Consider the following 16,274-nt stretch of genomic DNA (forward strand, 5'->3'; position numbering starts at 1 on the left):
ATTAATTTCTAGATTACTTTTTGATCTAGTCTTTCAAGGTGAAGGTGAATATCTATAGATCCACAGGTCTGAACACATATGCCCCATTCAGAACACCTTGCTGCTCACTTGTAACTTGTGACTCCCTGAGAAATAAGCAGGAGCTAATAAGCAGGTTATCCCTGCCTTCTGTATGGCCAGAGAAGCGGCACAACACCTTAACCTGAACACAAAAATACAGAGACCTAATCTAAACATTCATCCCATCTGGTAAAATATTATTATTTTTTTAGGTACCAAAAATTTAGGAAAATCTAAAAGGCACTTCTTCAGCAAGTCCACTTAGGGTCAAATTCCTTCCTTGCGTACAAAAGTGATACTTTTCCACTGCTTTCAAGTCCATAACTTGGTAAATTTTTCTTGGACTTAATTTTTATTACTTTTTTTAAACGAAGGAAAAGCACTTTGTAGAACATTTCACCTAACTCTTCCATTTTCCTATCCTTTCCTTTAAAATGGTTTGTCCTCAAACATGTAATACTTATGAAACATTCTTCCAAACTAGCCTCTCTCCTGGACAAGAATTTCTGAATTATAAAAGATAGTTTAACCTCCCACATGCCCAAACGGATTTGTTGCCATGTTAAGTGCACTTTAAAAGACTACAGTTACAATCTTTTTGAGGATGTCTTCAATAAAGCCTGATTAAGTTTTGCTGTAATAGCCCTTTCAGTAAATCATTTAAGTATAACACAGGTGCAGTTATTTAAATTCCTTCACAGATTATATTAAGGAACTCTTTAGTTAGAGCAGGACAGTTCATCACAGAATGGAGATCAACTGACTTAAGTATCTGGCAGTCTTTGACTGTTCACCACCTAGCTTTCGGAGAGCACGGCACAAAGAGAGGTTAACTCCCGCAACGACACTGTTTTCAGCCCTACAGCATTATTCTAACGATTTTCAACCTCTAATGAAGATCCTCAGCCACGGGGCTCTCAAATACAATTAAATGTAATGGAGTTAGATTGACTACATTCAATAATGAATTAGCCCTGAATCTTTCTGAAGCCATAGTCAATACACATTTTCTACCTCTTCCAATGGCAGAAAATTGATGGGCTAACCAGTATCTCCAGAAGGCACCTTGTGGCTCTTAAAGGCCTCTACAAGTACTTGAGGGTGGCTTCCACGCATGCTGGGCTCTAGGGGAGCAGCAGCAATGGGGCACTGGTATTATATGCTGCTAAGTATACTGGCATTAAATGCTAAGGGCAGGTCTGCAGCAGTGGAGGAAGCAAACTGGCAAGAGCTTGTGTGACCTGCAGCGATAAAGTATTTCATAGCCAACCAAGCTCCCAATCCTTGCCAGAAAGGAGATTTCAGACTCAAAGAGCTACTGCTGAAAGAGTCCTATGACCTTCCCACGAACTGCTCCCAGAGCTCACCCTGTGCTCGACTTCCCAATGCGCCATGCTTGAGGGTTTTAGCTTGTGCTCATATAGCCACTCCAGCCGTAAGGTCACTTCATCAGCAGCAACCAAATGGAACGTTTATTTATAGGTAAATGACTTTTTCTTCTTACATTTACACGGGTTTCTTTTATTAGGTATGACTACATATTTGAAAAGATGATGAGGAATTAAAAAGAAGGGCCTAGATATTTTGAAGAACTACATAGGTACCTTCTGTGGAAGCTGTGTGATATCAACCCAGGCTATTCGGCAGAAATAAAAAGTAAAGACATTTGAATACAGATTAAATACTGGGAAAATTAACCGGGACAGAAACAACAGTCTGGCTGTTATCAATTATTTATACCACAACAGAAGTGTGGAGGTCCAGGTTCAGAAGAACTGAGATCACTAAAAATGAAGCACAGGATGCGTTTAAACATCTTCTTGAACAGTGATGGTCTAGGTACAACACTTACATGCTTTCCTATGTCTTGCCAGAAGAAACACTGAATGAATATCATCAGAACAATGATGACTAGGACTAAAGTCTTATCTAACACTGAGAGCTCCACACAGAGAGAACTGTGCTCTGAAATGACCACTATGCTGAACTGAAAAGTACCAAATTCCTATCAGGTTTATGTGTGAACGTCATCTTCTGATCATCTCCAGCACCATCACATGCTTTACTGACCTTCTTCAAAGCCATCGCGGAAAGAGCCAGACCGGCTCATTGTTCTGCTTTTCTCGTCCAGGGACATTGAGCTGTTCCTGAAGCGCGTATCACTGTAGGGGTCATAAGGACCATCTGCATTGGAAAGGCTGTGGGTCCGCAGCATAGTTGGGTTCGACAGACTCATCTGGGCTGCTGTGGTTGGGCTTGCTATAAAGCGAAGAATAAACACCTATTTATTTGCGTGACCACAAAACGTCATACCTAATTTTTGTGCAACTACCAAAAAAAGTATTTTTTTAAGACACAAAATTTTTATGTTGTCCTCTCCAGGCTTCACTGTTTTCCTAAATTCAATGAACTCAAATATATGGTATGCAAATTAAGCTAGTGAATAAGAGAACTCAAGTAAATAAAGTCATTTTAAGCACTGAGTGATATGCCTATGCTTCTACAGACAAGCTCAGTCAATTCACTAACACCTTGTAGGCATGAACTAATTAACCATCACTTAATTTGGAACAGTCAAAACAGAACTCAGAAAGGACTGAAGTGCCTGAAGGAATTTAAACTAGTATTTTGCCTATATAGAAAAGGCCTTATGAACTGCCTCCTTCAAAGCTCTCAAAAAATTATATTTTTCTGTGTATTTAAGTCACAAATTTTAAGAGCTTTGGTTTCCTGATAGTTATGTATTTCAGAATTGTTTCCTTCTACCATGAAGTCCTAAGAATTATAAAATATAAATTCTGCCTCAAAAGCCAAGATTCTTCCAGCCAGTGTTTAGAGTACAAAACGTTTACTCCAGTTTCACATTTTCTTGAAGAACTGCTGTGCTAAAATTATACCTGCTATTTACTAAGAACAAGTTGATTCGCGGCAAAAAAAAAAAGAGAACAACAAAATTGCTGTTCAACTGGCAGGTTCCTCTTGGTGTACTGTCGGTGCCTGTTGCTACATACACCATCAACTGATACGGACTATTGTAGAAGATACCATAACTCAGTTTAAAGGTGCTCAACTTTCATATCAACATTTGCTATTAAATTAAATTTAATTAATTAAATTAAATTAAATGCAGTGATCTCTCTTGACCCCGTCTCTGCAAGCTCTTTCCTTAAGAATACATAAAAATATCTTTTTCTTACTTTTTTGTTAATTGCTTGTGACCAAACAGCTTTTGAAGCTTAATAATGTAAATAATCCTCAAAATTCTCCATAAAGAGTTAACTTCATAAACTTCATAAGCCTATTGTAACCTTTTTTTTTCTTTTGACCACTGAAGTACTTTCATGAACTTTCATGACAGTCTGTTAGCTGTTGGCAATGTAATTACACTGTGTGTACGTTCAGCTGAAATTCTGTTAAGTGTCGGTTTATTTAAAGCTGTTTATTTAATCTGGGTTTTTTCAGCATACTCAAAGAAAGGCTCGAAAATGCCACTGCTGCAACTCAAAAACTGCACTAGAAATAAGCGACTGTGTAAGCTGCTGCAAATTCACACAACACAAGAAGTGCACAAGTATAGGCTTAACTGTCTTGTAGAGCATTTCTTTATCATTCTAGAAAAGACGGAGGGCTTCAAAGTCAAAAAGAAAATGTCTGGCTTACATAGTATTTTCCAAAAGTCACTGAACTTAAAGACAATATATATACTGTTAAGATTGATTTCCCTACTTAAACAAATGGCAAAGGCAACTAAGTAATATTTAACGAGCACACCAGAGATGAGGTCTGCTGGCACTTTTAATTAGGTTATTTCAACTGCTGATACGGCCAACTAAGACCTGCAATGTTTTATTGATCCTGTCCATCAACTTTTATCGTTTCCTTCATTTAAGAAGTGTTTACTTTTATCAATGTAGTTCAGTGAAGGAATGGCATTTTTTCTGACTTTAAATGACTCTGACTTTTACATATTATTTCAGACTGTGCTTTCTGTGATTTCCCAACAAGCCACCTGCGCATACATACAAAGATAAAATATCTTACACTGATGAAACTGGCACGTGTAGTAAGTAATATGCTTGGATTTTAAAGTGGTATTACTAAACAGGTAGGCAACTCTTAATTTTAAGATTTAAGTCCTTTAAGCACACCAATGTGTGATACTAACAAATAGCTCTGCTGAAGAGTTCACAATTTATATTAAGGCATCTGATTACTCCCAGAGAAGTATTTTCAAAGAGCTACTGCAAGTATGCCACCTTTGGGCATACAAGATAATAATGCTAATTAGTCACACTCATTTCAGTGAAAGTGCTTCCTGAAGCTGAATGTGGGACTTGGAGCTGCTGAAAGAAAATCATATTGTGTAATATGCTATTTTTAAGACACACACTGTATTGCTATGATTATTTAAACGGATAATTATTCACCAAGCTGTGAGAAGTTAAATCTGGTTCCAGAGGGTGATGTTATGCTGGATCCAGATGAAAATGGAGAATTGCCAGCAGTATCCTGAAGTCCTCCTGCTGAATGGGACCGTAGCCATTCTTTTGCATCTTCCTGATTACGGAGTTGGGAGGATGGAGTATACCTGCAAAACCAAACAGTTTTTTCAAAATGAACTTTGACAGTTATTTAAAATAAATAAATTCAAAAAAAGCCCCCAAACCAACCACGAAATATCACAAGACTTGGGAAGGGAGAGAAGGAAAGAAAGATGGAATAAGACTCGTATGAAATTTAAGGATCAAAATTAGATAAACCCAACAAAATTCTGATTTAAGGAGCTACTCCAAGCTGTTCTAAGCTGTTCCTAATTCATTCCACCTCTGTATGGGGAAAAAACCTCCCACAGTAACAGCCAAACTAGTAGTGACTAAAAAGCTAAAGACAGAACTCGAGCACTGTAACACTGTAGCATAAAATATAGTGTGTATTACGTATGTACAACTTAAACATAAAACCATACTTTGGAAATCCTTTCCTTTCCTTAGGTTATGCCAAAATTCCATCACTATTTTAATGTTTTGGTGCATGGCTACGCTTAGCTAGCTTTTTGTCATATTATAACTAAATTCAAGTCAACACAGCCATTATCAGATTTTTCAACGAGTTGTGACCCAATAACTCATATTCCAGAGACATTAATATAGAGGCCTGTGGAGGTTTATCCCATTTAGTTCAAAACTAATAGCATTAAATCATCATAAAGAAGACTATGTTTAGCCTTTTCTGTGGGCACAGAAAATAGTGGAAATGTTGTCTATGCCAACATCACTGGCAAAACACCCGCTGGCTTCAGCTTAAGCAAAGTTTTAAACCTGCTCCTGTATATGCCTGAAAAATAGGAATGTTACCACAGGGGTTATGTGAAATACATGATAGGGTACAGGTATCGACAGAAACAGCATCATGGAAACACTTGTCTGCTGATGGATTTCAGTGTTTGTCTTATGCCATCTGCTTTTTCTCTTACTGGTTCTCATTCCAAAAACTAAACACTTGGAGCCCATTATTAGCCAATATTATCTATTTAGTTAGATTCCCTCCAAATAAATGCTCTGCAGTAAGATATCACTTACTGAGACTTCTAGATCTATGTGAACACTACAACAACTAATGTTGCAAAAACTCACACTGCTTTCAAAAAATACATTCATTCTTCTGCTTAGGCTTCAACACTTAAGCAACAGACTCCGACTATCTGCATCTCTTAAACTTTGCACATGTATCAGTTTATTAAGAAAGGGGCTTCAAACAGTCATTTTACTTTAACACACTAAGGATTTCTTTTTTATTATTATTTTTGCAGCTTTAATACCTACCTCTTCAGCACTTAAATGTTTTAGTCATAAAAGAAAATCTATATTTATTAGAGACATGCTTGAGAACCACAGAAACATTTTAAACAAAGTGCCATTTTAAGAAAGGCTTTTGGCTCTCAGCTTCATGGGCCAAGGCTGCTGTGAAGAACATTGTCTATAGTACAGAATAAATTGCAGCTGCAACTTCAAGGCAGTGACTCAGTGGTCCCAGAAGTTGCATTAAGCAATTTTTTATCTAAATTGTCTAAGATATCTTCTGTAGATTCTGTAATACTTACAGCATTTAATTAATACACTAATGTTGACGATCTTGCTAGAATTGCTTCTATCAATGGAAAAATCTTTTTCAGTGCAGTTTTTTTATGTTATAAAAATCACAGCTTTACAGATACAGAAAATGTATAAGAAGACAACTGACAAGAGTTAGTTTGGGGATTGTTTTGTTCTTTCCTAGAGGAGTAGAAATCATCTCTAAGAGCCCTATATATTTAGATATTCTGCAAAAAAAATTTTTTTTTCAAATTAATATGCCCAATCTCATCCTAAAAGGTTTGGCATGATATTGGAAATCTCTTCTATTTGCCTATCAACACCAAGGTTCCTGGGGTGAAAATGATCTCAAGTCATTCCATGTAATAGCCATAGAAGCTGCAAAATTATTGTTTTCAAGTCAAGCCCAGTGGTGGTTTATGAGATGCTTTTCAGCAATTCAGCCAGCAAAAGCCACAGTTCCTGCTCAAGCAGAGAAGCCACTGAATGAAAAAAAAACAACCACAGTGGTCAATGGCCGCTTTAGAGGATTAAAGAAAGAGAGAAAGAAAGAAAGAAAGAAACAATATTGTTGCCACCTCTTGCAAACTGAGACCATCACCACCAGCCACAACAGAAACACAAAGCAAACTCCAAAGCCACAACAAAAGCTGTTAAACCGTGTGGAAACACCAATACCTGAGTCCCTTCTTAGGCAAAGTGTTCCTATCAAGATGTGGGTCGCTGCAGAAAAGTTAAAAGAAAAGAACTTCAGAGAAGAACAAAAGGGAAGGAATAAGATCAGGACGAAGGACGGACAAACATCTGCATCACCTTTTCAGAGGAAAAGGTGCTGAGCCCTTCCTACAGAAACATGCAAAAACCTCCTTACCCAGGTGTGGATTTGCACAAACATGCATCTGGTACCATGCCAATGAATCTCATCTGCTCACAATGTGATTTTGCTATTTCTCCTACCCACAGTGAAAAAAAACAAATGGCTCTTTAAATGTCCAATGAATGCTTAAAAATATGTTTCTCAGCAGGCACGAGGCAGACTATTTGTGAAAACTGATGAGAATCTTCAAGTCCAACCTTGCCGTCATTTCTTTCAGCAGACACCATTTAGGGAATGCAGCTAATTACCGCTAGGCAGCTGCAATGTGCATCAGTAAAAGTATTGAGCCCAGACTGTTCAAATTTTCAAACCTTAGCTTAAATTCCCTTAGTGAAGTAAAAGGAACCTATTAGTTGTCCAAAACTCATATAATCAAGTTTCTGTTTTTACAACTGATGAACTTGTAACTGCGCAGAGTCTGTTAATTCGTTTTTAAAGACAATATCCACGTGCTTAAATAAATTAATTTAATGACAATCTTTACAGCTAGAAGTTACAGCATGGGACTGATTAAAATTACAGCGGTGAGCAAAAGTGAGCTAGAATGTTTCGATTTGGGTCACCTTTTCCTAACTTTAGCATTTGCCTTTACAAGGATGGATGTACCCAAGTCCCTGCAAAACACTCATGAGCCAAACTGCAATAAAAGACTGACGACACTGAATGACACGGGGACTTCACGACAAAAAGGACAGGCCTGAAAGGCAGAGGGGAAAGCAGCATGCCAGAGGAATGCTGAAATGCTAGTGAGAGTTTAGATTGGTAGAAAAAAATGGCAAGGTTTTCAAATTGCCTTTGGCAAAGAAATGAAGGGGGAGGAAAAAATACCCCCACAAACCAAAAGACGTTCCCAGTAACAACACCAAAAACATGCCAACTCTGCTGTATGCCATTCTCCAGATTGATTTAGGTGGAATGATGGGGTGTTTGAGGGGACTCTCACTGGCATGTCTTTGTGTCAGTTCACACCTGAACGATGAACACAGCAGAGGACTCAACTGAGCACAGTTTGTCACAAAACAATTTGCTTCACTGAGATGGGCAACAAAACCTACGGCCTTGTGCGTACTCCTGTCCTGAGACAGCATTACCTGTCCTGTCTCCTGGGCAAAGTATTTCGGCAGAATTTGGGGCTAGCAGCAGGGGAAGAAAGAGGGCTAGAAGAATCAGTCCAACAAGACAGAAAACAAGAGAAGGAACATTAGAATGAAAAGAGGAGAGAACAAAAAGGAGTTACAATAAAACACAAACAGAAACCCAAACTGTCAGAACATTATATTCGATGCTAATTTTCTCCATTGAGATGCAACTACAAACATTTTGCCACCTGACTACATAACTGCACATCAGGATGTAGCTGATTTCAAAAGCTTGCAAGGGTACTGCAGCCTACTGCAAAGGGTCGCTCGGAGACCATGCACTGCAAGTCATTGTCTGGTTTATCCCGAGGTTAGCTCAACGTGCCGTTAATGCAGCTCTGACACTGAAAAAGCAGCCCCATTCCCTCGCCCCCACTCAGCCTGTCCCCAGCTCCTACTCTGTGTCCACACAGATACCGACGAAGCTCATCGTGTAAGGAGCTGGGGAAGTGACCGGTCCGAAACACAATTCAGGTGACCGAAACACAATTCAGGTGATCATTCTTCAGCTGGATCCACCTCCCAGGCAGGCGCACAAAGCATTCACAGGAATGCCTGTATCAAAACATTGTCAGGAGCAGCTGGAGATGGGACAGGACAGCAGGGAGAGGCCAAGAAGGGATCAAGTGGCTGAGACAGGGACTTCTCTTTTCAGCATGACCTCCAGTTTAAACGCTTGTCAAATGTTATCAACGAGAGTTTTAACAGGAAACAGTTGGCTTCTCAAATCAAAATGGTATAATGATGGAGGTCTTTTGGAGTATCACTATCAGATCAACTAACCGGAGATCTCTGGAAGCATAATATATGATGCCAAATTCAAATATTAGGTATAATATAGTAGCGAGAGAAGTTGCCACGCTGGCTACCATAGCAAATTAAAAAACTCACCTGAACCCATCCTCTTGCTCTGAACTGGGCTCCTTGCCTGGAATGGCTTTTTTGTCTGTTCTAGTAATATTTTCTATGTAGCAGTAATATCCAGTCTTATCTTGCCAGAAGCACAACTTGATTTATACCTGCAGCGTCAGTTACTGCTGCCAGCACTTCATTCACATTTGAGATATATACAAACATATGGAAATGAGAGAAAAAAACCCACTAACCTTTCAGACAACGTAGTCTTAACACTGTTGGTTCGGACAAAGGGAGTCAGAGAATCATCTTTAGAGGCTGGAATCAAGCCACTGGAGGAGTTATGGCTCAGCCCACCTCCACTGCTCAGAGAGATATCAATGGATTCACAGCTGGTATGAAGACTGCTGACAGACTGATATCCAATGCCATCCTTGCTAACAGCAGAAGAGCTACTCGCGTTGGTACCCCACGTTAAGCTGTTGGAAGGAGCTGAATGTGCTGAACTGGGACTAGAAGCTAGTGGAGATTGGTTCATATCTGGGTTTTTACTATACAGAGGACTGCTGCCCCCACTGCTCAGCATACCACTGCCAGATGGTGAATCAAGATTACCCTGCTGGTTCATAGTAGCGTGAGGATTGGAGATGACTACTGAATTTTTCATATTTTCAACTGTTGTGATGGGAACTTGTTTACTAGGCTTGCCACCAAAAAGTCTGTAAAAAAAGACAACATGAAAGATCCATAAAATGGAATATTAAGTGCAAGGGTGTTTTATATCTAGACCATACATATCTTCAGAAAACCAGCATTAAGTAAATGATCCTAGATTAGACATACACAACTATAAATTTCATGAATCTCCTTGTGTTCACTCCTCCTTCAATAAAGCCCAAGACAGTAACGATAACTTCCAATCTATCTTAGGTGTGTCTTCTCTGAATCAGCAAGTGCTACTTTCATAAAGCTAAAAGAAAGCTTAACAGAACTACAATACAGCCATACCATCTTCTGCTCCTTAAGGAAAAAGGATACCAGAGAAGTACTGCATTGATTAATCCAAAGGATGGGATATTAGAGGTTGAAAGCTTGTTGTCTGGGTAAATTCTTTGCAAACCACCAAATGCGCCGCACAGAAGCAGCATTTGCTGGGATGTAACAGGAAAAGTATTTACTGATATCAAATACAGGTTTGTCTCATTTCAGGAGCCAAGCTGGCTGGAAACTACTTCTTTTTCTTTTACTGTAAAATGAGATTTTACCTGCTTTGGCACCTAGAACTGGCTCAGTAAAAGACTAGCTGAGTGCCAGAACTAGTGCACGGGAGGGGATACAAAAGCACAGCTGGAGGAGGATGACTGCAGCATCTCCAGTTTGCCTCACTGTTGCCTCTGATGGCAATGCACTGCCATCAAGGAAGGCACTTCAGTTCCCCCATTAACAGTCACCTGGGAAGTTCTCAGAAGTGCAGAAGTGTTTTAGAAATAAACATACCTAAAACTAGACTCTCAATCATCCTAAAACTGATCCTCAAAATTATGAAAAAATATCTTTCAAGTCTAGCTTCTAACATCCACCCCAAAATTGCTTCTGTTTCTGCCACTAAGCTCCTGCAACTGCCTTTGGAACCCTAGTTTTCCTCACACATGCCTATATGGATTTGCTTTTTTCTTACCAACAGTGTGGAGTATTGGGGATGAAACCTTTCAAAGCAGGTATCTATCGGACTGTAGTCCGCAGCACAGAGGACTACAGCGCTTCTGTGCAAGAGTTCCTGAAGACTTACGGGTGGGTATGCACCAACCAGGAACTTCCTCTGCTTCCGAGTATGTCCAGGTTGGTTGTACAACACATGCACACTAAGTCACTTTGTCCAACACTTCCCAGAAACACAGACTGTGTAATATAGCTGGGCACCCTACGGCACGTGTGTGGTTAAGCCCAGTGATGCCGAGAAGCACTGTAGTGATGGTGCACGTGCTACCTGCAGCTCCAGTGTACCTGTGCAAGATGCCTGGAACACAGCTCGGCTGGATGGTTGCTGTTGCACACTTGCCACAAAGCACCTGGACAACACTGCTGGACCAGGCTAAGATGCTCATCTGCATCTAGGTCATAATCCAGCACTGCTCTGTGCCATGATCCTCTCAGCACCCGGTGCAGACAGACATTCACAAACAGGCAGAGACCTGGCAAACTTGGTTCATCTGGACACCACACCTCGCTGATTAGGAAACACTCACTTAGACAAGTCAGACTGAATGATAAAACCCATTCCTACAGAGACTGAGAGAATTTAGGGTCTAGCTTTTATTTAGTTAATGTTATTAGAGCAAGTACGAAGGAAAATGGCAAACTGTACTGCAATGACACATGGCCTTCAGCAGCAACACCACCTTAGGATATCCCTGCTCCTGTGCCATTGCATACCACCTCTTCAGTTGTACTGGGGGAGCTGCACTCTTAGAGGCAGGATCCCAGGGCTTAAAACAATCCCACCCAACAGTTTTACAAGCTGTTTTTAAGCTCTGCAGTCTTCCCCAAACTGTTTCACAGCACCTCTAATACAACTGAAAGGATGCTGCACTGTGGCACAAACAGAAACGCTAAAGGCAGCGTCTGGTTGAACCACAACCTTCTAACAAGCGCCTTCAGAAGAGGATGTGGTCTGGGGAGCACACCTCTCAGTCCAGGAAAATCCAGCCCAGCAAGACAGTCACATCAACACAGAGATTAATTCTGGAAGGACATACCCCACGAGGAAGGACAAGGAAGGACATACCCCATGAGGGAGGACATCTATTTACTCCTATCTACTATTACTGACAAGAGATTGATGTATCTGAGCTGGCTCTTGGGTCATGCATGTCTCCCATCAACAGAAAGGGAGCATATTATATACTGCAGAGCATGAAGGCCCCATTTAATAGTAAAATATATCAAGATGAATGATGGCTTCACTTAAGGGACAGGCCAGTTACATACAACTGGAGTTAAAGGCAATACTGAGAGAACAGAGACAGGGATGGCCCTCATAGCAGAATTACAAAATCTCACTGTTTATGGCAACATAAAAGTTACATATATTCATAGACTTACAGATAAATCTGTATCATTACAAAGGTATGGATTCTAAGTTATTATTGAATATTAAAAAATTACAGGGCCAAGAGGAAACATGCAAAAAACATGTGCAACTCATCCCAACTGACTATGAAAATTAAGCTCAAAATCTTCTTTCTCGTCAGTCTAAAAATCAGTAATAAGCAGACAGGGCCCAATTCAACTCTGATGCATTTCAATACATGATAATTTAGACAGTCTGGTGAAAATTCAAGAGCAAAATTGTATATCGAATGACAGAATAGTTAAATTGAGCCTCAGGGTCTTCTCTTTGAATGTCCATGTATTTCTAATGTAGTATTTCAACTACATAGCCAGCAATGTGGCTTTCTAGTAAAAATAAATAAATAAATATAAACGATGAAAATTCAAGATTTATGCGCCTGAGGCTTGCAACACTGAAACCCTGTATTTCTCATGGGGTATACTACAGATACGAAAGGTCTGTTGGAGTTTTTAAGTAGCCATTGAGGAACATTCTATGTTCTAAAGGACATGGCTCATCTAATGATAACCAGGAATAAAATAAAGGAAGTAGTCTGAATTATGGTCACACAGGCTCTTCAAATAAAACCACCCATCTAAGAAACACTTCACAGCTCTTTACAGCGTTAGCCTAAGCTGCCATCACAGCCATTATGCTTGCACTGGTGCTTCAGATGGAATGTGGCTTTCTCACGTCACTGGAAGCAGGATGATGCAGCATAACTGTATGGATATTATGGGCGTCAAGACAAATGAAATGCAAAACACTGCAACTTGAAACAGACAAGCTACTCAATGTCAAATTCAATTGAAAAATAATATTAACAGAACCTTTCACCAATATCGAGGCTTTGATGCACATGCATCGACAAATTAATTCCTGACCAACTTGATGTTAATGTTAAAATAATGTGTGTGGTACTTGTGGAGAAAGAGAAGACAGATAAGATTTTTGTTTTAAAAAAATATTACTCAAATAAGAAAATTCAACCCATCTTAGACGGTAACTTTACTCAGGGTTCTTCTACACAGGTGAATAACCTGATGCTGAATCTCACACCACACTGGCCTAATCCACACATCTGAAAGGTCGGTTTGGGTTAGGCACGTGAATCTAAGCATGGCAGGTCAAACCATACCATTATGATCATGAAAATCTGGAATAATGCTCCTATTGTCAATTTATAATTTGATCCACCATTGGAGTATTTCCAGTTTTGTTACAAATACATTGGTGAAAGAACTCTTCAGTAACCTTCAGATAAGAAAACTCTTATTCCTGTGATATCTGGATGGATAAAGCCTCCAGGTATGATTTTTGTAACAAAGACTCATATCACAATTGCCAAACTTTCTGCCAGACAGTTGTTTTTTTTCCAAATGTTAATTTTTTGCTGCTGTTGCTGGAGGTACTGAGCATTTACAACACTGGCCAACCTGTTTAGGTGAAATTAAATGTAAATACAATGACTTTGATGTAGGACACTAAATAGTAAGTGCTCCACAAAACCCAGCCAGGCCTGGCTTGAAGAGTCCTGATCATTCAGCTCCGACTAACATCATTGCACAATCAACGAATTTGTTGCCTACCTGCGCAAAGTGGGAGAGGCCACATCGGGGTACTTGGCTCCTTGCTGGTGAGAACTCTGAGCTCCGCTAGAAGCAGTCTGTGATGCAGGGTTCACTTTAACAGAATTACATGAGGCCACGCTTTCGTTGTCAGACGAAATCCCTTTCTCTTTATCTGTCTGATTGACTAATCCTGTCAGAGAGTTTCCAAGGATTACCTTGGCCGGCTCTCTCATTTTAGGGACAGGCAGCCCAGCTGACTTGCTGCTTATGTTGGAGTCTATGCTACTTGTGCTAGATCTATTCCCAGCTCCACTTCTGCTACTGGACTTACTGGGCCGGGGCAAACTACGATACTGAAGATTAGTTCGGGCACTAAGTGCTAAGTAGCCATCATCCTGGTTCTGAGAGCCATCAACACTAGTCTTCCGACCAGTGGTCCTACCCATGAGTCCAGATGACTTTGGGATTTTTCCCAAGGTAGCCGATCTACTGGTGATTGTTGCCCCACTGGCAGTGATTATAGTCATGCCTACAGCTGACCCGCTCTGTTTCTTAAATCCAAATGTATTAGCATTAGCAGCAGTTGTTCTAGAGTTACTTGTGGGAAGCTTTTTGGATTCATCACCACTGCTGCGTCCTGCATCTGATGGGGAACGTTTAACATGTCCAGCTTTAGGAGATAGTCTACCCTTTTCTGATACCTTGGCGTCATCAGTTTTCCCTACAAAAATAGAAAAAGAATTCTAATATTTAATGACTTGAAAACGTCAAGCAAATGATGAAACTCAAAGCAGCATGAAAAGCAAAAGCGTGCTAGCCACCACAGTGTGGTTAAAAGTTATGATCTAGTCTGCACTGAACTTACATGCCACTCTAATGAGTTATACATGCAGACTTGCCAGAGAAAGTACGTGGTGTGTTTGCCCTCAAGAATATGAAAAGCAGAACAGTCTTATGTAATAGTGACAGACAAGAAAATATGTTTCCCTCTGTAGCTATCACAGATCGATCCTTCGTCATTAGACAGAAGTAGTGTTAGGCCATTAGTATGATTTTCCTAAAAGGCATTCATCAACTGTTTCATGTACAATCGTGTACACGACTAAATAAGAGAGGTATTAACTTACATTACTTGATTATACAAATTCAATCAATTTTCATTCACACATCTGCAAGTGCTAAAATCACTGATACATTTATAAGAAAAGCCAGAACTATTAGTATAAATTAACATGCTGGTTTAGTATGGGGGCGGGGGGTAAGTAAAAATCACCTTAACCACACATACTGTTATGTTCTTAAAGTTAACCGTGAGTTCAAAAGCAGAAATTATATTATTCATTCTTTTCATATGGCAATACTGTGCTCAATTAATAGCTTGGCTTAGTTGTCATGAAAACAACTTTCACGATGTACTAATCCAAAATATGCATTTTCAAATGACAGAAATAGAAAACTGGACGTACGGGATACTGCAGAAGTTAAAACAATACCTAAAAATAAAGACAGGATTACCTGAAGTTCAGGTTCTGCCTCTGGAAAGTATTTAAACTGTTTTCATACCGAACACACTTTTGGGCTTGTTTGTATCTTACACCTAATTCTCACCTGTTCCAGGTGTCTTTAATGTGCCTGAGGTGGTTGAAGGTTTAGTCCTTGGTGTGGTAATGCCAACCTGAGCTGACATGCCCCGTCGCCAGGAGCCCGTCTGTGAAATAACAGTGTTCTTCCTACCAGAAGTACTTTTATCAGATTCATCTGACACATCAGAGGGATTCCGCCTCCATTTAGATCCTGGCTCCATTTTTATGCCGCTATCAGATCCTCCATCCGATTTCTTGACTTCATCACTGGACCACAAGGAATTCCTCTCAACCTGGGAATGCTTTTCTGCATCAGTCTAGGACAGATAAGGAATTGCAATATAACCTTCAGAGCAAGCCCTTCTTTTAAGAAGCTTCATAAGCAAGAACCATCAAACTGATTAATCAACTCAGCAGTCATCTCTGAGTACCAACAAATGTAACACGCCTTAAAGAAACATCACAGCAAGAAATGAACCCCAGCAATGACATCTTTTTTTAAAAAAATATGCTAGGGGAAAAATACAAAAAACATAACAGCCATGCCCCTTAGAATAAAAAAAAAAAAACCAAAACAACCCCAAAAAACCCAAACCAATAAAAAAACCCACTTGATTTATAAAGGACGTATTCAGCTCCATGACATTTATAATCCTCCATCTCAAATTTCTGATGAACCCTTTTACTGCAATGCCAAAAATCATTTCAAACCCAGTTTTCCTTTGTTCTTGCTGCTTTCCTACCTCTTGTCTGGCAATCTGATCTCCAGAGCACGAGGAGGCAGCTTTCTGAGCACATTTGAAGATGTGCAATGCTGTTCATTCTAATTAACACAGTAGAAGGACACCCAAGAACTGAAGGAAAATGAATCCCCAACAACCTTCTAACAATATTCAAGACTGACTTAAATACAGAAATTACCTCCTTTCTTAATTGATGTTCAACTCTCACTACTGTTTTTTTCCCTGTTCTTTGCACAGACTGA

General features: G+C 39.8%; 1 protein-coding gene across 9 annotated transcripts in view; it reads right to left on the bottom strand.

Annotated features, from left to right (window-relative positions):
- NAV2 (neuron navigator 2) overlaps positions 1-16,274 on the bottom strand; it is a 223,392-nt gene that overhangs the window by 35,495 nt on the left and 171,623 nt on the right. For 5 of the 9 annotated variants that reach the window (XM_037402734.1, XM_037402735.1, XM_037402737.1 and 2 more), the window contains 7 exons: positions 15,315-15,606; positions 13,725-14,427; positions 9,275-9,742; positions 8,121-8,186; positions 6,831-6,875; positions 4,488-4,648; positions 2,131-2,319 (listed from right to left, as the gene is read on the bottom strand). In XM_037402734.1, the coding sequence (XP_037258631.1) occupies positions 2,131-2,319; positions 4,488-4,648; positions 6,831-6,875; positions 8,121-8,186; positions 9,275-9,742; positions 13,725-14,427; positions 15,315-15,606 (1,924 nt within the window). The remainder of the gene's footprint in view (positions 1-2,130; positions 2,320-4,487; positions 4,649-6,830; positions 6,876-8,120; positions 8,187-9,274; positions 9,743-13,724; positions 14,428-15,314; positions 15,607-16,274) is intronic. The other 4 variants (XM_037402739.1, XM_037402740.1, XM_037402743.1 and 1 more) reach the window with 2 other exon arrangements.

Source organism: Falco rusticolus, chromosome 10, assembly GCF_015220075.1.
Source record: "Falco rusticolus isolate bFalRus1 chromosome 10, bFalRus1.pri, whole genome shotgun sequence".
In the NCBI taxonomy this organism is placed as follows: domain Eukaryota; kingdom Metazoa; phylum Chordata; class Aves; order Falconiformes; family Falconidae; genus Falco; species Falco rusticolus.